The following is a 23,857-nucleotide window of genomic DNA, read 5'->3' as shown; positions in this document are numbered from 1 at the left end:
CGTCCTCTCTCTCTCTCTCTATTTCTCTCTCTCTTTTTTTTTTTTTTTTTTTTTTTTCCTTTTGGGTTAGCCGTCTTTTTGCCCACTTGTCCGTCTGCCAATATTTTCCATGCGCTTGCTGGGCCGTTGAACCCACGGGTTGAAGCGGGGGCTTCCCACTAAAGAATTGGTAAATACCACTGGCACAGTCACTGTTTAGTGTGTACCTAAAGTCCTCCTGTAGAAAAAAAACCAAACGCGACTCGACCATCGCCGGAGAACTCCGCATTATAAAGTGAGTCTTGCAGCCATTAGCACAGCATGATTGGCTGGGTCGACGGTCCGCAGTCACGTGTGGCTACCCAGCCCCGGCTGAGAAAGGCTGAGATACGGGCAGGCAAGCTATTGGGACTGGTCATACCAAGGGCGCTGGAACCCACTAAAACCACCGCTGGACTGCGCTGTAGAGATGCGCCGAGCCTCTGGAGAAGGCTTCCATTCCTTATTCCTTTCCATATTTACCTTTTGTTCAAATTTAACTGGATTTCGAAGGGGGGCTTATTGGGGGGAGGGGCTGATGCAGAGTGGGTGGCTTGGGGGAAACTGGAGACGCACGTTCACGACGATGGTGACCTAAAATGTAATTGTCGGCATGCCGTTGGCCAGCTCCGGCCTATCTATCTAAAAATATGCAGAGTTGCCCGCTTTGCATGCCATGGCTGCAGCAACTATCAACCCCCATGATCAACCACCCATCTGTACGTCTGCACACGCAGCATCCCATCCTCTTGCAGCGAGAACATCTGGTCTGTTCTTTTTTCCCCCAGCTGCCCCGCCAGCAGCCAGCCCTCAGCTCTGATTCCTTGATTCCCATCAACCCTGCTGTGGTTTGACTTTGACACAATTTACAATTTCCATCTCAGATCCATCTCTCGGTCGCCTCGCAATTCGCCTCATCAGCATCATCATTTCTCTACTCAATCATTTCGAATTCAATCGTTTCTCAAGCGCTTCCCGCTCTCTCTCACCGTATCACTGCAGCCCGCAGTCAGTGCCGCTTCCGACGTGCATATTGCATCCCGCCCCAACCACCCACACCTTGCCCTCCGTGCCTCCCCTCCTTGCCTGCCTGCCTGCCTGCCTGCTTTCCCTCCCACCGCTTGCTGCTGCTGCCCGCGCGCCGCCTCGTTTTTTCCCACACATCTAAATAAATGGCTAGCCCCAAACAGGCTCGCCCGCCTGTCAAGAGGGCGCTGAAGCTGGCACCGCCCCAGGCCAATTCCACGGGCCTCACCCACGTTCACTCCACACGACCCAAGAACCAAGTCGAGCTACTGACGAGCCCAGGGTCCCATGCACAGACCGGTGAGAAATCCGTTCGCTGTCCCGCCGCCGCACGAGTTGCTCGCCCGCTAATAACTTTCGTTGTTGATACCCAATTCAGAACCCGTCTACATCAACACAAACGCTGTCCCGCAGCCATTCCTAGATGCGTCTCTGCTTCAGAAGGAGACGTGACCAACTCAAGCCACGACAACCTCAGTCGTTGGAAATGCTATCAATCGCTTCCCAGGCCGCATACAAGCCAAGACATAGATCCAAGTATATTGATATTCAGATGAAGCCAACCTTGGTCGAAGCGTAATTCATAAATGCTATGAATTATCTCACAGGCTCCGCGGTCTAGCATGTACGCGCCATTGAAAGCAGAATTCTTTGCATGATCCGCATGTATCTTTCCCTCTTTATTCTTTTTTCCCCATGGTGGCCGCGGACAGTATTTGGCCTGCTGGCGGGGCCGCGCCAAGTGTCTGTCATTGGTGCGGTTAAGTCATTGTCGCTTCATAACCACCTGTCTGTCTCCTGGTTGATCTACAAAATACCACGACAAACGGGACGGAATTAGGTATCAAACTATACTGACTGCTGCACTTTGATCACCCGAGAACTCCGTTGGCCCTTCAAATCCTGATCAGGACAGTGCAGGGTATTTATTCGTTGCACACCTTGGACACCCCTAGATAGCGTATCGATAAGACGACATCACGTAATCATAGTCCCTGCGCTGGGCCGCTCCGGGAAATTTTGATATCAAAGGAGAAAGAAAGGCAAGCTCCAAGAGCTAGTAGCCATCATCGTCATCGCACACTGCAAAAGCCCGACAACGAACTATTTGAACCACACGCTGCCTATATCCCAGTCTCTCCGTTATCCACCATATACAACTCATCAAAATGTCTTTCCTTGGAATGGGCCGCCCTCAACCTACCTCGGAGCAGAAGATTGCTGCCGTCGAGGGCGAGATGCGCATGATGGCCGATACCTATAACCGGTAAGCAAACCCCATCTGCGTCAAAGTCACCCCAGCGTCGCATCTGTATATACATGCCACGCCGCAATTCGAGGATTCCGCTGCAAAAGCCGCTGCGCACGCAGTTTCCCTACCGATTGCGATAGAAGAAAAAAAACACACGAGCCGGCGCGAGGCGCATGAGCCAAGGCTAACAAGGCTTTCTCCCCCCCCGAAACACAGTCTTCAAAAGTCGTGCCAGAAGAAGTGCATCCCCACCGACTACCGCGAGGGCGAGCTCAACAAGGGCGAGTCCGTCTGCCTCGACCGCTGCACCGCAAAGTTCCTCGACACGTCGATGAAGGTCAGCGAGATTATGCAGGCGCAGGGCGGTGCGCAGCAGGGCGGTGCCGCTCCCAGCGGAGGCCTCTTCTAATTAAAAGGGCGACAACGACAAGTATCCGTGAGCGGAAGAAGAGGGCATGCACCCTCGGTTTCGCTGAATCGTTGGCACAATGCTGCGAGCGCCGAGAAAGAAAGGATCAGAGCACGATACGAACTCTTTTTTTGTCGCATCACTGTATAATAGAATCAACAATCCCGCAAAGAACGGACGAAGCTGCATTTTGGTATGAAAAATGTCATGATGGGAGGAAGAAGGGATGGATGCTTATATAGCGCGTCCCAACTTCCCCTTTGAAAGTATTGCTGCTGGGATGCGTATTACACTCCTGGGAGCCAAGAAAACAGAGTATAGACACGATGAAGACTTATATCAATCACATGTAATATAGAAACCCCAATCTGGCATTGATTAAACAAAACACGTGGGTGTGCTCGATTGAGACCCTCTCAAACGGAAATACTGATACAAAAAATGCCATGCTCCATACTCCGCGCATGCAGCAGTCAGTCAATCTATCTCGTCAGAAAAAATGACAAAGAGAAAAAAGTACAAGTCAGATTCTACAGGGAACGAGTAATGTTGGGCCCCGTTCCCACACCCGTCAGCGTCCTCACGAACCAGTGCAGCCAGCTCTCCGTCTCGAGCTGCGTCTTGAGCTCATTCGCGCGGCTTTCCACATCCACCACCTGCCGCTCAAAGAAGACGATACCCTCCTCCACCTCATTCACCTTGAACATGAGCGCATTAATCTCGTACTCGAGCTGAGCCACCATCGTCTCCAGCTCCTTGATGCTGAGCTGGAGACTCTGCCGTTCATCGGCGATCATGCCCTCCGAGTCCATGCGCACGCGCTCGCACGCTTCGTTGAGTTGACGATAGTGCGCCTGTAGCTCCGCCAAGTCCTTGCCGTAGCGCTCGTCGAGGGCCTCTACGAGCTTGATCTTTTCGCCGACCCAAGGCCCCACGCTGTTGATCATCAGATCGACTTGCCGGGCGAGCTGCGCAAGAATCTCGGTCTGCGCGGCTGTAGCACCGACATCGTCAGCGGTGGAGTCGCTGATAGGAAGGATGTCTTCCCAGCCAAGTATCGCCTCCTCTGCATCGGAAAAGGACAACCTTCTGGGAAAGCGGTCCTCGTTCAGAGCAAGATTAGCCTCCGTGGCGTGACTGGGTGAGCTATGTCGACGGCACAGCCTCAGGTACCTTTGGTCGCCCGTGCGTTCTGATTCCAATAACGGCCCTTCAAAGTCTGCTTCGTCGATCGTTGGCCGCACAGCTGACGGTGCTCGAGATAGCACCTCGTCACGAACCTCTGCGCCAATAACTTCAAGGTGATCAGTGTCCGAACCTCGAAACACATCGCCTGGCTGAATGCTGCCGCGATAAAATGCTGCATCTGCAGAAGCAGGCTCCGTCACGTTGCCCTGCAACCCTCGAAGCGCATCTGGATCTCCGCGGCGAAGTGCTGCTAGGTATTCTTCCGGCTTTTCCTTCCAAGTGAAAGCTCTACCTACTGTGGCGGGACCAGTGACGATGCCGGAACTGCGCGCAGTGTCCATGCCCATATGCAGACCCTGTAAAGTTTCAGGTAAGTCGTCTCTATTGAAATTCGATGGCCATCGCCCATGCCCTCTTCGGTTACCTCCCACGGCATCTTTGATACGACCCAGACCAGACTTGGCGTTTCCAGCCACGCTCTTGAACACAGCCCTGCGGCTACCGTCTCGATCGCCATTGCTGTCGTAGGTAGCACCTGTGCCTATCCTACTCGGTGGCATAGCCTGGAGATCCTCGGAGCCTCTGAAAACGGCTTCGTCGTCTGCTTTTGGCGCAGTAGCTATGCGTGAAACAGGATTGGACAAGTCATTTCGCCCGAGCAAGAGACCACCAAGCTCATGATCCAAATCTCGCGAGCCAAATGGAGCTCTGCGTTGCTTGCCATGCCAGAGCCATTTTACATGCTCGCCATAGGCAAGTTTGATAAATCTGTCCAGGTCCAGCGTTTCTACGTCGGCAAGACCACCCTTGTCCTTGCCAGAAACCATGTCCATGACAATTTCGCCCCTCTTGCCACCAATCCCGGTTACTGTAGAATTGACAGCTCTCTGAACACCCCACGCTTCACCGGCGGCGGCTTTCGCAGTAGAGTTATGGAGACGGAATAAGGTCTGTCTATCCAACCGTCGAGTCCTATCAAGTTTTTGCGCTTTCTGAAAGTATGAAATGCCGCGTTTTGTGCTTTCCAGGTCGAATACATCTTTGGACACTGGTGCGCCCAGCCAGCTGAGACGATTTCTGGCACCCATGAGCATACCAAGCAGCGCAGCAACAGTCGTGGGCCCAAGAATACCATCGGATGGCTCATAATTGTAGTGCTCAGCGCCAATCTCCGTCCACCAGTCGCCGATTGCGGCTTCTGTGACGTCACAAAGGAGACCGTCAATATATTCCGGCTCCAATTTATGAAACATGTATAGCGCGACCTGGCAGAGCTTGACTAAGTCTGTCACAGACTGCATAAAAGGGATGCGTTCAGATGTCTTGTATAGCTGGTAAAATTTTGATCGCGTCGCCTCAGTTGGTTCAGTCAGAGTGAGACCCGACCGACCGGCACAGCCCAGACGTTTCAAGTTTTCATTGACAATGAATGTTTGTCGATGTCTTCGAATATCGCCATCCGGGACTGGTATCACAGTCAGGGAGGAAGGAAAGTTGCTGAGGTTGGTGACTAGCAGCTGGCCCATGCCAGTCTCCTTGGGACGTGCATGGTACTGGTTGGCGGCCTTGAAATACAGTTGCAACCTTGTCGACCAGAGTGTATTGTCGTCAGGTATGGCAAGAATACCAGCAGAAATCCGATCTTTATTGTCGCCGGTATGCGTCACTACTACCAGCGTAGGCGATTTCCGAGAGCATGTCCACTGTTCAACCAGGTAGAGCTCGTAGCCGGAGAGGAAAGTTTGCCGTTCAACGACAGAGACATGGGGCTCGTTTTGGAGGAATCTGAGGAAAGAAAAGTCGCAAGTCAACGTCCGTCATCCAGGTGCCCGAAGCGACGGGGCGTTTGATCAACGTACCGAAAAGCTACCGGGTCAGGAAAGATGACATGTCTCCTGGGCATAACGGCGGTTGTCAAAGCCTGGGCCGCCGCATCTTGAATTTGCGCATCTGTCGAAAAGTTTGGGCCACCGCGGGCACTGGGCTGGGAAGCTCTGCGCTCAATGATTCTTGGGGGCGCGGATGGCTCCTGGGCTTGGTGTCGACCGTCCTGAGACGCCGGCACGGGCATCATGAAGGACATGCGGTGTGAGAGCAGCCTCGTAGGCAGACAATGGGCTATAGCGACATCTTCATGCGGGCGCAAATGATCTGCTAATGCACAGTGCCGGCTTGACGTCGAGGCGAGCGAGCGTCACACCAGGCCGAGCAATGGTGTGGCATGTGATGTAATTGGCAGCTTGCGAGCGTGATCGAAACTAGCACATGAATGAGGTAGGACAAGCGGGCAGGCGCCGGAGCCAATTGCTAGCGGCCGTATTTGATTTATACTCCGTACTACCAGGATTAAATACGGAGTACACAGCGGTACTGTTTTCAGAGGGCATGGATCTGATCATCTGTACGGAGTATCCATACCAGTGCCATACCTATTACTAGGTAGTATTTAGGTAGGTAGTTAGGTAATGAGAGGCTACCTATGCACCGCCTCAAAGCACCCCACTAGCAGATTCAAGAGCAACATCTTATTAACGGGGCAATTGCACAAAACGAGGCAGTCTTCTGCACCTCAGCCGTTGTTTTACCACACAACAGCTGGTGAATAGGATGCATGTAGCTTCAATGCACAGTCGAGATCGAGCTCCCGATTCTCTGTGCTTTCTCTGCCATCCATCGCACTCGAAAAAAATGGTCTGGTCTCGGGAACCGGAATCCAGCGCTTCTCGCCTTCTTCAATTCCGCTCTTGCTAGGACGCCACCTCTTAGCTGCATACCAGCGGTGGAGCCCGCCCAGCAGCCTCGACCTCGGACTAGGTACGTACAAGATTCACTGCAGGCTAAATAGACCTCGTCGATAACCAAAGGCCCGCGCTTCTCTGCTGCTGCGTTACGACGTAAACTTTTGACCTTGTGCTGCTTCATGGGCCATGTTGTGAGGTAGGCCGGAACTCAGGATATATTCAACACTCGGCCGTATCTCTTTGGAAGGAGTTCCGGCAACAACTGTTTCATAGTCTGCTTCTGTCCGCCACCCGAAAGACAGTCATCCGCCCAGCGATGACAGACGACACCACTTCGCCCTTTGGGCCGCTCTTGCTGGAGCTGGCCAGGATGAGAAAATCAAATTTATCTGCCGCCATCGACGATGTTGACAAGATTATTGATCTATTAAGCGCTGCTCGCGAGCAAGTAGCTGCCGGTATGAATCGGGTGATGTCATTGGGGCTTTGTACGGAGACTGACCGCCCGACAGAAGATGATAGCCACAGAATCATGATGGCGTTGACGACGCTGCAAAACCCCGTCAAGTCTCGGCTCGAAGCGATCAATACAGATTTAAAAGATGTCAATAAAGCTCAAAAAGGGTTCGGCAAGGCTCTGGATAAGGTACCACCCCCGCGATGCAGCCAGCCCGATTCTCTCCATACAGTCGTGTTTACTGACACCCGCCGCAGGCCCTCCCACAACGCGACCTGCCCATGGAAACAGACGCCATGGCCGACCAGTCCGCCCTGATAAACCGAGCCATTGCCATGCACCTCCTCCGCGAGGGTCAGTTCTCGGTGGCTTCGACCTTTGTGCGGGAAGCACGCGACAACCCTCTCGACGCCGCCCAGCACCCGTCGCAGAAGACGCCCACGCCGTCGCAGGTCGATGCCGACGGCGACGACGACATGATCGGTATCGAAGCCTTTAAAAGCGACGTCGACTATGACGACGACGACGACGACGACGATGACGATACCTTCGCGAGCCTCACGGCCCAGCTCGACGGCCGGCACGGCGGCTTGCAGCAAAAGTTTGCCGAAATGTACGGCATCCTGAGCGAGCTGCGCAGCCGCAACCTCTCACCCGCCATTCAGTGGGCGCACGAGAATAACGGCCGGCTCTGGGCCAAGGGCAGCAACCTCGAGTTTGAGCTGTGCAAGCTGCAGTACGTGTGGCTCTTCAAGGGCTCCGCCGTCAACGGTCTCCCTGACGATGCGCATAACGGCCACGCAGGCGCCCTGCTTTACGCCCGCCAGCATTTTGGCCGCTTCCAGTCGCGGCACCTCCGCGAGATTCAGCAGCTGTGCTGCGCCATGGTCTATGCGCCCAACCTCGACGCCTCGCCGTACCGGCACATCTTTGAGATTGATTCGGCCTTTGACGACGTCTCGGCTTCTTTCACCCGCGAGTTTTGCGAGCTGCTCGGCCTGGCCGCCGAGTCGCCGCTGTACGTGGCCGTGACGGCCGGCGCCATCGCGCTGCCCCGCCTCATAAAGTACACGACGTACATGCGCGAGAAGAAGACGGAGTGGACGACGGAGAATGAGCTCGCGTTCGAGACGCCCCTGCCGCCGTCCATGATCTACCATCCCATATTTGTCTGTCCCGTTAGCAAAGAGCAGACGACTGAGTCAAACCCCCCCATGCTGCTGCCTTGCGGCCACGTTATTTGCAACGACAGCCTCAAGAACATTGCCAAGGGCTCGCGATGCAAGTGCCCGTACTGCCCAACCGAGGGCCACATCAAGGACGCCATTCGCATCAGGCTGTAAAATGCAGGCGTCGGAGAAGAGAAGAAAGATGACAAATTTTGAAGAGAGCCGGATATGAGGAGCATTCGTGGACGGAATTGAACAGCTGAGTATGCAAGCGCAGCCCGTAACAGCAGGCACAGACAGCGCCGACTTATTGTTTGACTATGCAAGGTTGCAGTAACGACTCTTGTCTGGAGGAGAGTAATCCAGATTTACGACATTTTGATTTTATTCTGGTTTAATGAGTTGGGCGTTTGATGGAGTCTTGTTGCTTGGTATCTTATATATTCCCCGGAAAGGTCAGACACGCTGTCAAGGCAAATTTTTTTAAGTTGGAAAGAGATATTGATTTGAAACTTGTATTCGCGTTTCGTCAAGAATGACTGTTGCCCTCTTCTCTGCTCACACAATGTCTGCACTTTCACTTGCCGCTATGCAGAGGACCAAGTCGTCATGTTCAAAATATCGTCTTTTAAGCTGTCAACGTTGGCCAGAGGACCATCCTCAACCAAATCGTACTAGCTAGTCTATATTGTGCAGCGCTTTCTGGCTAAAGCAATTCATTCACATTTCCAAAAAAAAAAAAAAAAAGCGCCCTATATTTCGTAGAGAGGGAAAGAAAGCACAAGTAAGGAAAAAGAAAGAGGAAAAAGAGTGTGCGCGGTCATCTAGGTCCAGATCTCTGCGCCAAATGAAACACTGTGAATATGCGGAATGAAATAAAGCAATCGGGCTCGCAAGCCCAGGGGATATCATGTTTTTTTTTCTTTTTGGCCGATTGATTGATACACGGCCCCGTGCAGTAAAAGCGCTGGATGCAAAAGCCCGCTCCAGATCCATGATCACTTTGCGGCGGCCGGCGTCAGAAACAAGCCGAAAAAAACGAAGGTGGGGGAAAAGACATTCCGGTCATCATGTCGTCACACAAATCTCTCTTGTACACTTCCATCCATGTCGATGGAGCTACCTGGCATCCATATCAAGGTATTACTCAATAGTCATGCGGTTGGGGACAGCAGCCTTGACGTCGTTTAGACTAAAAGACATGGCATCAGGGTTCTCCTCGACCTTTCTGCTGGTCTGCAGATGGGGCTTGAGGCCAGCACCGAAGTTGCGCATGCAAATGATGCCGTTGACAATGGTTAGGAGGATGAGCAGGATGGTGATGACGGCAAAGGCGGTCAAAGATTTGCGGACGGCAATGTACAGCTCCTTGAAGCCGGGCTGATAAATGCGAACGAGTTTGAAAACAAAGTAGACGAGGCCACCAACGTAGAGGACGAGAGTAACGGCCATGCCCCATTTGTTTTCCTTTTTGGTGAAGAAGGCGGCGGCGAGAAGAATGGCAATCGTGACGGGAATGGAGGCGACGGTAACGGCGAACTCGGGATCGGACTTTTTGGCAACGACAACGACAAACTGGATGATGAAGCCGAGGAAGAAGAAAAAGTCAAACTTGAGCAGAGCGATGTAAATCTGTACGAGGTCAGCATGTGAATTGGAAGGGGTTGGGCAGGAACGAGCGCACTTGATAGTGGAGGAAGCGCTTCTTCATGCGATAGTCTGCGCCAATGTTCTTGAGAATATCCCAGGCGAATTCTTGGTAAAGCTTCCACGCGCAAAAACCCATGCATATGGTGGTAAGGGCAATAATGGCAGGAATAGCAACGAGAAAGGCTCTGATATCGCCCCAAAGCTCATGCGCGGTGATGTTGTGATCAAGAGCATTGAAGCTGGCCAGAACGGTGACTGCCATCTGAATCTGGTCGACTTGGATGGCCGTGTAAACGAGCAGAGCTAGATTAGCGATGCAGACGCCAATGACTTGAATCGTGTTCTTCATGCGAAGAGCATCCCAGACTATGACCAGCTCGTAGAGGAAACCAAAAATGAAGAGAGTAAGAAAAGTTGGAATGGTGAGATATTGTGACTGTACGCGGGGTTCGTTGACGTGATCTCCAAGACTGAGTTGAAACTTTCCAAATACGTAGCTGGTATGCCATTGACGCGTTAGCGGAAACGATTTTGAGGTACAGAGGCGGCGGCGGCGGCAACTAAACCTACGCTTCAAAGCCGAGGCAGATGATGGCCTGAAGGCCTGTTACTCCCATGAAGGCAGCGGGCCATTTGCGTTTGAGGAAGCCAAAGTTATCCCGATGGGTGCTATGGGCGTGGCTCGACGTCAGACCTTCGCGGCCGGCGTAGCCCTGATAGTAATCGTTTCCCACCATGCTGGCGTTTTCGGCGTAGGTGGGCTGGGTGAGGGATGGCTGGGTGTAGGTTCCGTTAGGATGGCCTTGGGGATAGGCGTCGGGGTAGGCCTGGTTGGGGGAGTAGTTTCCCTGATAATGCATGCCCTGCTCAGCAAAGCCTGGATCGGCGCCGAGCAGAGACTTGCGAGACTCGAGCCTGGTAGCGACCATGGCTGGCGCAGAGAGAATCGGCTAGGAGCCCGCGAGCTGGACGAAGATGACAAAATATAAACAGACGATGGGCGACGGATAAGAAGAGAGTGCGGTAGGGTGTCGAGTTGCGCTTTGAACTCTTGAGTTGAGCAGGAAAATTCGCGTCGTTTGCGTGGTAGGGGTATCGAAAGCGACAGATACGAGGTGGCAGTGCGAAGAGCGCGACGTTGGCCGGGAAAAGGAGAGGGAGCCGTGCTTTGTAGAGTAGAAAGCGAAGGACTGTGGTGGATGTAATAGGAAAAGGACGGAAAAGGGCTGCGACCGCTAACAATGATGGCGTAGAAGGGTGAAAAGAGGTTGTTGAGATGAAAGGATGAAACGCAGAGGGACTACCAAGGAGTGTCGATTTGCGACGGGGCCTTTGTTAGGTCGGCATGTAGGCTGACGGGGAAGCAACTAAGTTACCCAGTGAGCCACGAGAAGTAGCCCAAAGAAGGGTGGATTGAGGGAAAAAAAAAGGGAAAAAGAAAATAAAGGAAAAGGAGAAAGTCTAGAATTATTGACAGTTGCAGAATCTAGTTTAGCTTGGTTGTTTAGGTAGGCATAGACCGAGAGAGAGCAGAGAGGAGAGAGAGAGAGGATGAGGGAAGTGGAGAGACAAAGAAGCAACAAGTTGCGAGGCCAAGAAAGGCGTGAGTGAGGCGAGGCAAAGTGAGGGACGAGCAGGGGTACAGGGGTCTGTGGCTGCTTGAAACTGGGGGGATTTTGGCGGGTTTGGAGAGGCCTAAAAAAGGCCACTTGCAGTGCATGTTGTAGTGGGCTGGACGGGGCGGGGCGACGGGCTGAACTGATATAACCTTGGGTGAGGGTCGTGCTGTTTGGACACGACTGCTTTTTTTTAATTAACAAGTTTTGTCAGATGAGAAACAAAGAAGGAAAATCTTGACAGCAGAAGCTACCAAAAATAGACGGGAGGAATTTCCCTGTCGGATGCATGAGCAGCGGTAGATGCCTTACAAGGTACGGAGAACGGATATGTGATACTGCAGAGCAGCTCATCACCTAAAAAGTCCAGAGAGCCGCTGCTGCAGCGCTCACGAGCCGGGGGAGTAGCCGACAAGTTGATCTACTTGTGCTGACTCTGTTCATCTGGCGAATCTGCGGGTACTGTTTTTCTTTCTCTCCTTGATGACTGTTCTTCGTATTCCCGACCCTCCCTCAGTCAAGGGCTTGGCTTGCCTGCATGCCTGCATGCCAATGGCAGGCGGGCGGTTGGGCGCTGGGCGGTGCAGTTTGTGGGTACCTACATTGTTGCATTGCTGGGCTCTCGTGGCGCTGTGTGTTTATAAGTGGGCTTTTTGGCGGGCTTTTTTGGCGGGGTGGCTGTGTTCATCAAAGTCGCGAACCTATGAAGACTTGTATTACTGGGTAATGGATGCAGCATTTGCTCACGGACACAGAACTCTTTTTATTTGCACACCAAATCTCCTTTGTTATAACTTACTAATAAGTTTTAAGTTACTGCACTCGCACTCTGCTCCACGTCGAGATTATCGGATCGACAATGCTGTTGCCGTCCGTCGTCCCCTGGCACGTGTCTCGTCCCCATCCAGCTCTGACATTGCTCCCGCCTCCCGCTTCCATCTGCTAAAGCTAACCTTTTCATCACCGCGCTTCAATCACCTCACATTGCCAACATTACCAACATCAAATCTCGGCTCGGAACCTACCCCTCCTGCCTATCTCATCTGTTTGTGCAAAATACTCTCACAACTTTGCCCACCTCCCATGCTTCTCATCGACAGCCGCGGCGACTACATGCAAAAGAAAAGTCTCACGAAAATTTGCCAAAAGAAAACAACGAAACACATATTTACTACACGACAAATAACTCCTGTATGAAATCCCATACTTTCTTTTTGCTAAGAAAGCGCGGGGCGCCTCCTGCCCGGCGTCGCCGTAGCCATTCAACAGAGTATCGCCGATTCGTGACTCACTCGACACCAGTCTTTACACATAACCTCCCCCATCTTCGCTGATCTCTGTTCAGGCCCAGGCCTCCTTAAGCGCCTCAACGCGAGTGTTGATCCGACTCCTTCGTCACCCAATGCCCAATATCACGTCGAACATTCCAATTCCGTCAACCACATTCAGTAATTGACCGCCTAGCTGATGCCGATCGAGGCTGACTACTTGGCGCCTTGTAGCATACGGTCTGAAACGCTCCCTCTAAATGCATCCCTTGCGTTTCGGCCCATCTCTGAAACTCCAACACTGTACCCATTTGCCGATGCGGTCTGGCATGCTCGATAGCATGAAGAGTCGTGTCGAGCATGAATAGGTTAAAAAAAAGCAAAGCACTTCCCAAGTGTGGTTTGATCGGCCCAGCTCCGCCACCAACGAAAGGTGTACCGATAGCCGGATACGACACGACCCAACTATCGCCTCAAACAAGCTTACTTTGTAAATAATGCGTCGCGCATCTGCCCATGTGATTGTTCATTGGTATTGTTTCTGCCTCGTCTGCCTAGCTCTCCTGGTACGCGTCCGTTGCAGCTTCGCTCGTAGAGGCCCCATTTTGGACAATTGATGACGCCGAGACATGAAGCCTGTCAGCATCTTTATACATTCGCCCACTTACGGATAGACACGACACCAAGGCTGCAGCGAATTCACCCAAACGCCACCACTGCAGCTCTATACGGAGCATGTAAGTCACAGTACGTGGCCGCCATCATCTCACTTCGTCGATGCCGATCAGCTAGTTAGCTCAGCCTAGCTAATACGATCGATAATCGTGGCTGTAAAATCACACCACTATTGAAGTTGGGGGGGATAAAATTCAAGCAAGATACGAGGTCAACAATAAAGTCGCAAGCATCTTACTGAGCGTGTTTTCAACAAGTGCTCGTCATACGACGCTCCAAGAACAGGACTGCCGAGCAAGAGCCGGGATAGTTCTTGATTTTCAAGCTACCTACTTGCTACTCGCCACTCTCATCACAATTACAACGGCCCAGACTCAACATCAGTAGCTGCCCCTTATGCCGTACATTTTGCCTTCCATCAGTACTCTAACAGGCGCTTGCTCGTGCATCCACCCCACATCGGCTCATGGCGACATCCCGACCGTCGCGTGCGCCACGGCACCACCCGGAGCTACGCCGTGACCAGTCTCTCGACACCTCGCCTCACCAAAGACTTGGTCCGGGCCAGAGTTGGAATCTAAGTTTCCCAGCATGGATGTGAAATCCATTGCCATCATCGGCGCCGGTTCCGCCGGTCTCGCCGCCGCCAAGTACGAACCGCCTATCCCATCCAACTCTCCCTCTTCCCCCCACTATCCCTCTAGCTGCCCGCTGCCTTCATATACTCACACATACGCGCGTGCGCCAGATATCTCCTCGCCGAGAACAAGTTCTCCCGGATTGTCATTTACGAGCAGCGCGCCTCGACGGGTGGCGTCTGGAACACAAACTCGCTCCAGCAAGAACCAGGCTTTTCCATTCCGCGCGCTTCGCCGTCCTCGGCGCACGAGTATGCCGTCGTAGTAGAGCGTGATTCCCGCGACGGGCACGCCGCCGCCGACGCCCGCGTGGCACTCGTCTCGCCCGTCTACGACGATTTAGAGACCAACATCCCGCACACCCTCATGCGCTACACGGACCTTGCCTTCCCGGCGGGCACGCCGCTGTTTCCGGCACACGAGACGGTGCTGGCCTACCTGCGGCGGTACGGCCAGGACGTGGAGCACCTGGCGACCTTTGCGACGCAGGTCCGCGACGTGCGCAAGACGGTCGCCGCCGACGACGGGACGAGCGCCTGGAGGGTCGAGGTGCAGGATATCAAATCCGGCGCCGTGTCTGCCGAGCGCTTCGACGCCGTCGTCGTCGCGAGCGGCCACTACAGCGACCCCTTTGTGCCTGACGTGCCCGGCATCGCCGCGTTTGAGGCCGCGCACCCGGGCGCCATTGTGCACTCGAAATTCTACCGGCGACCAGCGCAATTCACCGGCAAGGTAGGAAAGAAAAAAAAACTACACTTCCGTTTTGCTGCAAAGCCAACAAACTTACCCCGGATATCCCGTTTTTTTCTTTTCTTTGCTGACCACTTTTCTCGCGCAGAAAGTCCTCGTCGTCGGCAACTCCGCCTCCGGCATCGACATTAGTCGCCAAATCGCCACCACTGCCCAGCTTCCCGTGCTCATCTCCGAAAAGGACGCTCCCGGCACCGACAATTCCTTGCCCGCCCCCACGACCTGGTCCCGTCACGTCGGCCAGGTCGCCTCCCTACTCCCCGCCACGCGCTCCGTGCGCTTCACCTCGGGCCACGTCGAAAGCAGCATTGACTCTGTCGTCTTTTGCACCGGCTACCACTACTCCTTTCCTTTTCTTTCCTCCCTCGCCCCCACCGTCCTCGCGCCCGACGGCACCTACGCGGACCACCTGTGGGAGCACATGCTGTACGTTGCGGACCCGACGCTCGCCTTTCTCGCGGTGCCCAAGCGCGTGGTGCCGTTTCCGCTCGCCGAGGCCCAAGTAGCCGTCATTGCGCGGCTCTGGGCCGGGAGGCTCACTGTGCCGCCAAAAGAGGAGCGCGAGGCGTGGGTGAGGCGGCGCCGGGAAGAGACGGCGCCGGGTGCGCGCCATACGCTCGCGTACCCACAGGACGCCGATTACATTAATCGGCTGCATGCGCTGAGCAAAGGGGCGAGACCGCCCCGCGGGCTGGAGAGGGAGGGCGCGGGCAAGGAGCCGCCGTTTTGGGACGAGGAGACGAGCTGGGTGCGGTCGCAAATCTTTGCCATCAAGCTGGCGAGTCGCGAGTTGGGCGAGCGCCGAAAAGAGTGCAAGACGCTCGCGGATCTCGGATTTGACTTTCATGCAGCGAAACAAAGTGGTACAAGTATAGAATCAACATAGATCATAGCATAAGATTATACAATGAATAGAGCGCAGAATGCGGATTGGTATATACTACTTTTTTTTTTTTTTTTTGAAATGAGATTTTGTCTAGACTGAGCTTGCTAAAGCATGCATAGATTTTATCAAAGTGTTGTGTCATCGTCTCATTTACATACTATCACACACAAATTAGCCGACTATTCATAGAAAATATTGTATGCTGTTTTTTTTCGGTACATACCGCTCGACAGGCGTCAAGCCAAGAATGGCCATGCCGTTGTAAAGCACAATGCGGGCAGAGTTGTAGAGGGCCAGACGGGCCTTCATGACCTCGGGGTCGCTGCCAACGATGCGGAGGTGGTTGTAGCTGGTGCTGAGGGTGTGAGTCAGCTTGAAGAGGTAGGTGAGGATGGTGGTGGGCTCGAGCGTCTTGAGCACGTTTTGGACAACATCGGGCCACTGGGCAACCACGCGGAGCAGATTGATGGCCATGGGCTCGGTGAGTAGCGACAGGTCGGCGGCGGCAATGGCCTCGTCGCTGAGCTCCGCCTTGCGCTGAATCGAGCACAGACGAGCGTGAGCATACTGGAGGTACGGGCCAGTGTCACCCTCAAAGCTCGTCATGCGAGATAGGTCAAAGGTGTAGTTGTTGATGCGCTTTCCGCTCATATCCTGGACCATGACCGACGAGATACCCAGTCTGTCGGCAATTTGTTCGGGATCTTCAACCTGTGAGTACTTGTCCTCATTCTTCTTCATGACTTCGTGCATGTGCTCGCCAACGTCGCGAAGAATGTCGTTGAGGAACTTGACAGTGCCTTTGCGGGTACTCATGCCGAGGACGAGACCAAAGTTGACGTGTTGGCATTTGTCGGCAATATCGTCACGGCCCATCATGCGAACAATCTTGAAGAACTGCTTGACGTGAAGGTCCTGCTCCGAGGCAATGACGTAAATCATCTTGTCAAACTTGTAGCGCTCATAACGGTTGATGAGCTCCGAAATGTCACGAGTGAGGTACAGGGCGGTGCCATCCTTTTTGCGGAGAATAGCCTTGCCGAGGGTCTTGCCCTCCTTTCCGGGAACGCTCTTGGTAAAGTCCATGAGAAGCGCACCCCGATCCTCGTGGGCCAGGCCCATCTCCTTGAGCTTGGCGGCAGCTTGCTGCATCTCATCCTCGGAGACTTTGCTTTCACCAGAATATTCGTCAAAGTGAATGTTGAGACGAGCATAGGTTTCCTTGTATCGCTCGATGCTGTAGTCACGGAAACGCTTCCACAGAGCAATAGCTTCATCGTCGCCTTCAGTCATCTTTTTGAAGTAGCTGCGGGCTTTTTCATCAACACCATTGTTGAGGATGCTTTGGGCCTCCTCCTCCTTGCCCTCTGCCTTGAGCTTCTCGGCCTGCTCTTTTTCCTCAGCAACCTCCTTGCTGATCTTGACATAGACGGTGAAGAGATGGTTGATGGGATCCTTGACAAGCTCGTCCTCGCTGCCGTACTTTTCGAAACCAAGAGCCAGGACACCGTACTGTTTACCCCAGTCACCGAGGTAGTTTACGGTGGATACGTCCCAGCCAGCACTTCGGTAGAGATTGGCGAGGAAACCGCCAATGATGGTGCTTCGCAAGTGACCAGCGTGGAAAGGCTTGGCAATGTTTGGGCTCGAGAACTCAATGACAATCTTTTGGCGGCCCTTGGAGGGGTCGTTTTGGTCGCGGAGGCCGTTGGCGGGGTTGGAGCCAAAGTCCTTGTTGTGCTTGAGAGCCATGGGGATGACAGTCTTGGCCATGGGCTCTGGCTTGAAGAAGAAGGAGAGAATGGGGCCATTTTGAATGGGCTTTTCGACGAGGGGAGATTCGGGCCACTGTAGAGGAGAATCTGTCAGTACCGATGGCGGGCACGGACAGGCGCGCGGCGACTCACCTTTTCCAGCCATTGCTTGGCGAGGTCGTCGGGCTTGCCCTTGATGCGAAGGGCGGGAATGGCGAGGACCAAGTCACCCTTGTCGAGAGTGGCGGTCCATTGCAGAACGGGATAGATGGTGCTCTTGTCGGCGCCGGTAATGTCGCTGAGAATGGAGGTGATGTGGGCTCTGTAGATGTCGACGGGGTTGATGTCGGGGAAGCAGTTGGGAAGCTTGTCAATCAATGGCAGATGCGTAAACTGTTTGACTAGGTTGTCAAAAGAAGCGTCGGCCGCCATGGTCAATACTCGCGGGGGTGGTGTTTGCGCAGCGTGCAGGTAGCGATGGCGGGGTTGGAAGCGGGCGATGCGACGAGGGGCAACGGCGAGGCGCGAAGAAGATGGAGCAACCGGTGCTCTACGAAGTGAAGAAGAGAGGAGAGAAGATGGAGACGTGAAAGCTTTCATGAACCCGGCTCAAAAAGGTGAGGCGGGAAGCTTTGGGACAAAGAAAGAAGAAGAGGAAGAATGACGCTCTTGGCACTTGGTGGGATGTGACTTTTTTTTTCCTCCAGTTGCGGAGACGCTCATTCAGGCCAGCGAGTCGAAGGCAGCGATCCGGGCTGGCAGTGAGTGACTCAGTGCCGAATTAGGATAGCTTTTGAGATGGGGGCGCCCGAAGCCGGGCACAGTTGGCAGTACAGTGGCAGGCTGTCGATGGAAATGGTTTGTATTCGTCGTAAAAATTTCAGCTTCAAGAGACATCCATCACCAGCTACGGGAGATTGGTTCGACCCGTCGCCCTCGCACGCGTCGTTTCTACCAATAACTAACTGGTCGTTGCTGGGTGCCCCTGCTAAGAGGTACGTACCTTTTACCTGTGCTCCAAACGTACCTTTGCCGCGGGCTGGTTCTGATTGACAAACGCTACTTCATCAAAAGTTACCTCAAGTTAGCTTTACATTTCAACTCGACTCTCAGATTTAAGAAACCAAACTCCATCTCCAATCATGCATTTTGCTGACTCAAGACACGTGCAGATACCCTACTACTAGTGGACGCCTAAGGTATCTGCCAAAAGGTCAGCAGCTAATCTAGGTGATGACGCTTTTACGGGCAATGACACCAAAGTAACAATAGCAGCACTTGCATCTTTTGCTCCTTGAAAGAGGTCTTTCAAAAAACCAATATTCAACTCAGCCCAGATTTGAAGCACACTGCATTTCTTGCCCGTCACCAAATTGCTCATCATCGTATCCGCCTGTTGCTAGTGGATCACGGTAGCCCGATACCCCGACGCGCCCCGGCTGCAGCCTCCGTTATTAATCCCCTGATTTGCCGCGCATGTCAACAATTCATGGCCTGTGATTCTGCTCCTTTCTCCTTTTGTCTCATCTAAACCCTGATGTCTCGCGCCGATTGATACCCCGAGTTCTCAAAACAGCATGTCCTCCTCTACCAAGTCTTTTGCGCCGCCCAAGGATTTCCTATCCTATCCAGACATTGACGAGATTATTTCGCCCGAATACAAGCCTCGCAAGGACGCCAATCCCGTCCTATCTGGCTTGCCGCTCGTCATCGCTTCTAGTCTGTACGTCGCCTTCATCTGATGTCCCTGCCCCCCCTTCTCAAGTTGGAGATCCTTGACTCACCCGCCTTGGCTAGTTTGACGCACTCATCCTTTTTGGCCAAAATCTTTTACAACAATGCAGGCTTGCAAAAGATTAAAGACCTACCTTTTCTCGACGATGTACCCTATACCTTTCACGTGAGTAGACCCGTGTGAGAAGCAGTATCCAAGCTATCCGTACAGTCCCGTACAGTCCAGCGCTAATCGTGCCGCAGCCTCTTGTCATTCCCCTCGGTGACAATGCGCCTATGGTTGAGCTAGGCGAAGCACAGCTCAATCCCCCAAATAGAGGAGACACGCATCACTATACCGCCAGCGACTACCATGCCATGTACAAGTCGGGCCAAGTCACCCCCTTGCAAGTCGTCACACTTCTTCTCTCTCTTACTAGCAAATACGCCAAGGAGCCCTCCGTATACCAAGACGCTTGGGCTGACTCGCACGGTGCGGATCACATCGTTCTCGAGGCCGCCACGGCGTCTACTGAGCGATGGGCCGCGGGCCAGCCGCTCGGCATACTGGATGGTGTTCCGATTGGTGTCAAAGATGACCTTCCCGTGAAGGGCTACATTGATCACGACGGAATGGCCTACAAAAAAGGTGTGCCTTTCTTTAGCCCAGCGGAAGTGACTGTATGGCCTGTACAAGCCCTTCAAGATGCCGGTGCCGTCGTCATTGGAAAGAACAGAATGCATGAGCTGGGTTCGGGTGAGTCTCAATGAGCGACAGTCTTTGATTACCTTGCTAACAGACTCTGCAGATACCAATGGCTTGAATGTAAGTCCAGATCGGTTTCATGAATGTGTATTGAGATGAGCTGACCAAAACACCAAAGCCTCACCAAGGAACTCCTACGAATCACCTCAATAACCAGTACTACCCCGGCGGTTCGTCATCCGGCGCCGGCTCTTCCCTCGGCGCAGGAATCATCCCCGTTGCCGTCGGTACCGACGCCGGCGGCAGCGTGCGCTTCCCGGCCGTCTACAACGGCGTATACGGTCTGAAGCCGACGCACCACCGCACCTTCGAATTGAACAGCACCATGTGCGTCGTTGGGCCCATGGCCGCCAACGTCGCCGACCTGACCATTGCCTACCGCGTCATGTCGCAGCCCGACCCCCAGACGTCCATTCAGAGCAAGTTTGCCGTGTCGCGGCCTCCCGCCGCCGGCAGCACAAGGTACATTGGCGTCGACCGCGCGTGGTGGGGTGCGTCGGATCCCCGCGTCATCAGCGCGTGCAACAAGGCCCTCGATCACTTTACCTCGCAGGGCTACGAGCTGGTCGACATTACCATTCCGTACATTGACGAAGCGCAGACGGCGCACGGAGGCGTCACCATTGCCGAGATGACAGAGACTGCGCGCCGCCGGGGCGGCGGCGGTTCGAGCTGGACAAGCCTCATCGGTCCCGTCAACAAGCTCGTCCTCGCCCTGGGCCTCGAGACCAACGCCGCCGATCTCCTCAAGTTCAACTCGATGCGGACGCTCATCATGCGCCACATGGCCTGGCTGTTCCAGAAATACCCCGGCCTGCTCGTCCTGACGCCCACGGCCCCGTTCCTCGGGTGGGAGAAGAAGCCGTCGCACGCCAAGCACGGCGTCAGCGACGGCGACAAGACGTTCCTCAGCATGATTTACGTGTTCCTCGCCAACCTGGCTGGTCTACCGGCGCTGACGGCGCCCGTCGCCTACGTCGACCCCGACCAGGGCGAGGGCAGGGTGTGCGTCGGCATGATGGCCACGGGTGAATGGGGCGCCGAGGAGGCTTTGCTCGCCTGGGCGGCCGACGCAGAAACATATCTGCACGAAGTCTATCCCGAAGGCCGTAGAAGGCCCAATACGTGGGTCGACGTGCTGGGCCTGGCTGCACAGCAAGGCGCAGCCCAGAGCAACGGTCAAATCTAGCAGAAGGCACATGTAAATTACAGTTGCCAGCTATCCCGCACCATTATACCATTCTGTCACGTCTTGTTTCATGTATGTGTATTTGATATTTGTATCATAATAATCTTTTTATTATTCTTGCTTGAGCAAAGTGCTTGTACCGCCACGTGGCGTGCATGTTACTGTGCTTATTTGATAAACTGCGAGGCCATGCTGGCGAGGCCGCCAAGACCGCCGCCCTGCTTCTCCACCTGCGACTTGAAGTAGAGCTTCATGGCCACCTCGGCCGCCTTTTGGATGACGGACTGCTTGTCGGCGCCGCTGGCAACGCTGCCGTCGGCCGCCTTGGAGTCGAAGAGCTGTCGAAAGTGGCAAACTGGTGGTTAGTTGTCTTTTCTATACTTGAAATCATGGGCCGAAAAAGAAAAAAAATAAAGAAAAAATAAAGAAAAAATGACGTTACCTTGCTGGCTTCGCCCATGGCAAGACTGATAAAGTCGTTTTTGCCGCCCTTTTCCTCTTGGCCGCCCGAGGTGAACTTCTTGAGGGCCTGCATGGCGGCGGCGGTGCCCATGGCGTTGACGCTGGTGTTGTTGTCGCCCTTGTTGTAGACCTGGTCGTGCTTGTCGGCGGCGTCTTAAGGAGAATTCGGTGTTAATATCGAAAAACGGTTTCAACGTAGACTTGGGATTCTTGCGAGCCTTCCATACCCTTCTCATCGACGTCGCCCTGCTTCAGGTCATCCTCCTTGTGTGTGAGGGAGCTGAGGACGCTGCTGAAGAGGTCGTTGCCACCACTGCCGCTGCTCTGGTTGTTGCTGCCGCTGTTGCCGCCGCTGTTGTTGCTGTTGCTGTTGTTATTGTTGCTGTTTTGGCTGTCTGAAAGGTCAAAACCATTAGTTTACATTGGATTAAAGTCTTTTGAGAGCTCTTTGGTTTCCCCAAGCCCAAACTTGCGCAGATTTCCGCAATCCTGGATGCTGCCCTGAGCTGTCTCGAGGTAGCTCTCCAGTGAGCTTGGAGGGGTGGGCGGCCGCTGACTAGACGAGGGGCCGCAGCGCGATGAGGGGTATAGCTTCACGGGCGTCGTCACTTACTCTTGGCAAGAAAGTCCTTGCCAGCGTTGATGAAGGAGTCCATCTTTGTAGATTTGCAGAGGGTATCAATAAAGAAGAAGAAAAAGTAAGCGATTTACAAAACGCAAGTAATGCCTCGAATTATCTGATGATGCGCAAGTTGTGAGAGAGAGGGAAGGGAGCAAGTCGGATAAGAGGAGGGGCAGGAGGGGCACTTTTTGAATGGTATGGCCATGAAGCGGCTAATTATCATTATATCACTCTCTCTAATACATCATAGCCACGTCCCCTGAGCTGCTGAAAAAAAAAGGAAGGGACCCGCGTCCTTTGCTTGGCGGGACTAATTATTAGTAGCACATAGCAAAGCACAAAAAGGCTACGCAATAGGCGGGTTGGCGGGGTTGGCAGGGTTAATCGGGTCGTGCTGTAATATTGTATCCGTAACGCTTGTTTGATGAAAAGCTGGGGACCAATAATGCAGAGAGCTTGGAGCACTTTTGCTAGCTCGAGGAGGTTCCCCAATGACCTGCCTCTACTGCCAATAAAAGGGACAAGCCGCAATCCCTGTGAATCTCTGGGCTTTGATGGCGTTGAAGAAGGAGGGGGGGGGGGGTTGTTACGTACGCCCGTGGTCAGTAGACTTTTCAGCTGAAAAGAAAAATCCCAACTCTGCGTCAGATTGTAAACGGGTGTACCAATATGTTACACTTGTATCCGTAAACATGCAAAGATGGCCACCTCCGAGGCAGGAAAAGGCTCGAAGAAGGTGCATTGTCCCTCTCGACTGCGTTTGACGTGACTAGATATCTGTACGGATAGTTACAGCATAATGACCGACGTGGGGTCCATTAAACCTTGGCCCGCCATTATCTTGCTCGGAAGCCGGGAATCAACAGCGCAGCGGCCTAGCCTAGCGGCGGTCCATCAATGCGTAGCTTTCCAACTAGGTAGAGAAGCAGGAGTAAAGTTGCACAAGGCGTCAACGAATCCTCGGGCCTAGATAAACCTGGCTCAGCAAATGAAACAAGAGAATTCACTGTTTTGGGCACTGTACCGCCATACAAGATCAAGGCTTGTTGCCGACTATTTGCTGTTGCATACCTCCAACTAAGCTCTCCATCTAAAGCTCCATCTCTGTCAGGATGCGTGCGAGATACCCAGAAATGTCTACATACGTCAGCAAAACAGATCTCAAAGCCAAAGGGGACCCCCCTCTTTTTACGGCAATAAACCCGCCGATGCTTTGCTTCGTAAAACGACAAGCCACATTCTTCAACAGGCTGTTCCAAGTTCGTGGGCTGACGCCGATCCTCCGATCCTCCCTCCCCTCCGTCCCCGGGGGGGGGCGACTTCTCGCCAGCCTTGCCAAATGACGGAACCACACTGACAAGGGCGACAAGGCTGATTCTCACCACCACCACACCCCCACCATCCACAACTCAACGATTTCCCTTTTACCTCTCCGGTCCTGTTTCTCTTCTTCTTCCTTTCTTCTTCCTCGAGTCGTTGTAAAAAAGACATAAAAAAACAAGAGCACTGCTGCCATGTCAACCGATGCAGAAAAAGCCAAGACAGCCAGGCGGCGCAGGGACAAGGTGCAGCTATCCTGCAACCTGTGCCGCAAGAGAAAGTTAACGG

The 23,857-nt window shown here is 53.6% G+C and overlaps 9 protein-coding genes across 9 annotated transcripts; 5 read left to right on the top strand and 4 right to left on the bottom strand.

Moving 5' to 3' along the window:
• Window positions 1-1,190: 1,190 nt before the first annotated feature.
• On the top strand, window positions 1,191-1,497 carry BBA_01413 (uncharacterized protein; the record flags this gene model as incomplete). The annotated part of the gene is made up of 2 exons (XM_008596510.1): window positions 1,191-1,344; window positions 1,424-1,497. The coding sequence occupies 2 exons, from the start codon at window positions 1,191-1,193 to the stop codon at window positions 1,495-1,497; spliced, it is 228 nt and encodes a 75-aa protein (XP_008594732.1).
• Window positions 1,498-2,213: 716 nt separating this feature from the next.
• On the top strand, window positions 2,214-2,705 carry BBA_01412 (mitochondrial import inner membrane translocase subunit TIM10; the record flags this gene model as incomplete). Its single annotated transcript, XM_008596509.1, has 2 exons — window positions 2,214-2,311; window positions 2,513-2,705. 2 exons carry the CDS (start codon window positions 2,214-2,216, stop codon window positions 2,703-2,705), a joined length of 291 nt encoding a protein of 96 aa, XP_008594731.1.
• A 530-nt stretch (window positions 2,706-3,235) lies between these two features.
• On the bottom strand, window positions 3,236-5,964 carry BBA_01411 (SIN3 protein-binding protein STB2; the record flags this gene model as incomplete). The annotated part of the gene is made up of 2 exons (XM_008596508.1): window positions 3,236-5,678; window positions 5,753-5,964. 2 exons carry the CDS (start codon window positions 5,962-5,964, stop codon window positions 3,236-3,238), a joined length of 2,655 nt encoding a protein of 884 aa, XP_008594730.1.
• Window positions 5,965-6,950: 986 nt separating this feature from the next.
• Window positions 6,951-8,434, top strand: BBA_01410 (RMND5A protein; the record flags this gene model as incomplete). The annotated part of the gene is made up of 3 exons (XM_008596507.1): window positions 6,951-7,092; window positions 7,147-7,280; window positions 7,349-8,434. The coding sequence occupies 3 exons, from the start codon at window positions 6,951-6,953 to the stop codon at window positions 8,432-8,434; spliced, it is 1,362 nt and encodes a 453-aa protein (XP_008594729.1).
• Window positions 8,435-9,403: 969 nt separating this feature from the next.
• On the bottom strand, window positions 9,404-10,839 carry BBA_01409 (uncharacterized protein; the record flags this gene model as incomplete). Its single annotated transcript, XM_008596506.1, has 3 exons — window positions 9,404-9,892; window positions 9,945-10,407; window positions 10,481-10,839. 3 exons carry the CDS (start codon window positions 10,837-10,839, stop codon window positions 9,404-9,406), a joined length of 1,311 nt encoding a protein of 436 aa, XP_008594728.1.
• Window positions 10,840-14,060: 3,221 nt separating this feature from the next.
• Window positions 14,061-15,743, top strand: BBA_01408 (thiol-specific monooxygenase; the record flags this gene model as incomplete). Its single annotated transcript, XM_008596505.1, has 3 exons — window positions 14,061-14,119; window positions 14,218-14,839; window positions 14,946-15,743. 3 exons carry the CDS (start codon window positions 14,061-14,063, stop codon window positions 15,741-15,743), a joined length of 1,479 nt encoding a protein of 492 aa, XP_008594727.1.
• Window positions 15,744-15,893: 150 nt separating this feature from the next.
• Window positions 15,894-17,929, bottom strand: BBA_01407 (arginyl-tRNA synthetase; the record flags this gene model as incomplete). Its single annotated transcript, XM_008596504.1, has 3 exons — window positions 15,894-15,900; window positions 15,967-17,591; window positions 17,651-17,929. 3 exons carry the CDS (start codon window positions 17,927-17,929, stop codon window positions 15,894-15,896), a joined length of 1,911 nt encoding a protein of 636 aa, XP_008594726.1.
• A 1,145-nt stretch (window positions 17,930-19,074) lies between these two features.
• On the top strand, window positions 19,075-21,165 carry BBA_01406 (amidase-like protein; the record flags this gene model as incomplete). Its single annotated transcript, XM_008596503.1, has 5 exons — window positions 19,075-19,220; window positions 19,295-19,397; window positions 19,475-19,967; window positions 20,020-20,036; window positions 20,095-21,165. The coding sequence occupies 5 exons, from the start codon at window positions 19,075-19,077 to the stop codon at window positions 21,163-21,165; spliced, it is 1,830 nt and encodes a 609-aa protein (XP_008594725.1).
• A 167-nt stretch (window positions 21,166-21,332) lies between these two features.
• On the bottom strand, window positions 21,333-22,283 carry BBA_01405 (uncharacterized protein; the record flags this gene model as incomplete). Its single annotated transcript, XM_008596502.1, has 4 exons — window positions 21,333-21,503; window positions 21,608-21,780; window positions 21,855-22,022; window positions 22,241-22,283. 4 exons carry the CDS (start codon window positions 22,281-22,283, stop codon window positions 21,333-21,335), a joined length of 555 nt encoding a protein of 184 aa, XP_008594724.1.
• Window positions 22,284-23,857: the final 1,574 nt, after the last annotated feature.

Source organism: Beauveria bassiana (assembly GCF_000280675.1).
Source record: "Beauveria bassiana ARSEF 2860 unplaced genomic scaffold BBA_S00003, whole genome shotgun sequence".
Taxonomy (NCBI): Eukaryota; Fungi; Ascomycota; class Sordariomycetes; order Hypocreales; family Cordycipitaceae; genus Beauveria; species Beauveria bassiana.
This window is presented reverse-complemented; position numbering and strand designations above follow the sequence as displayed.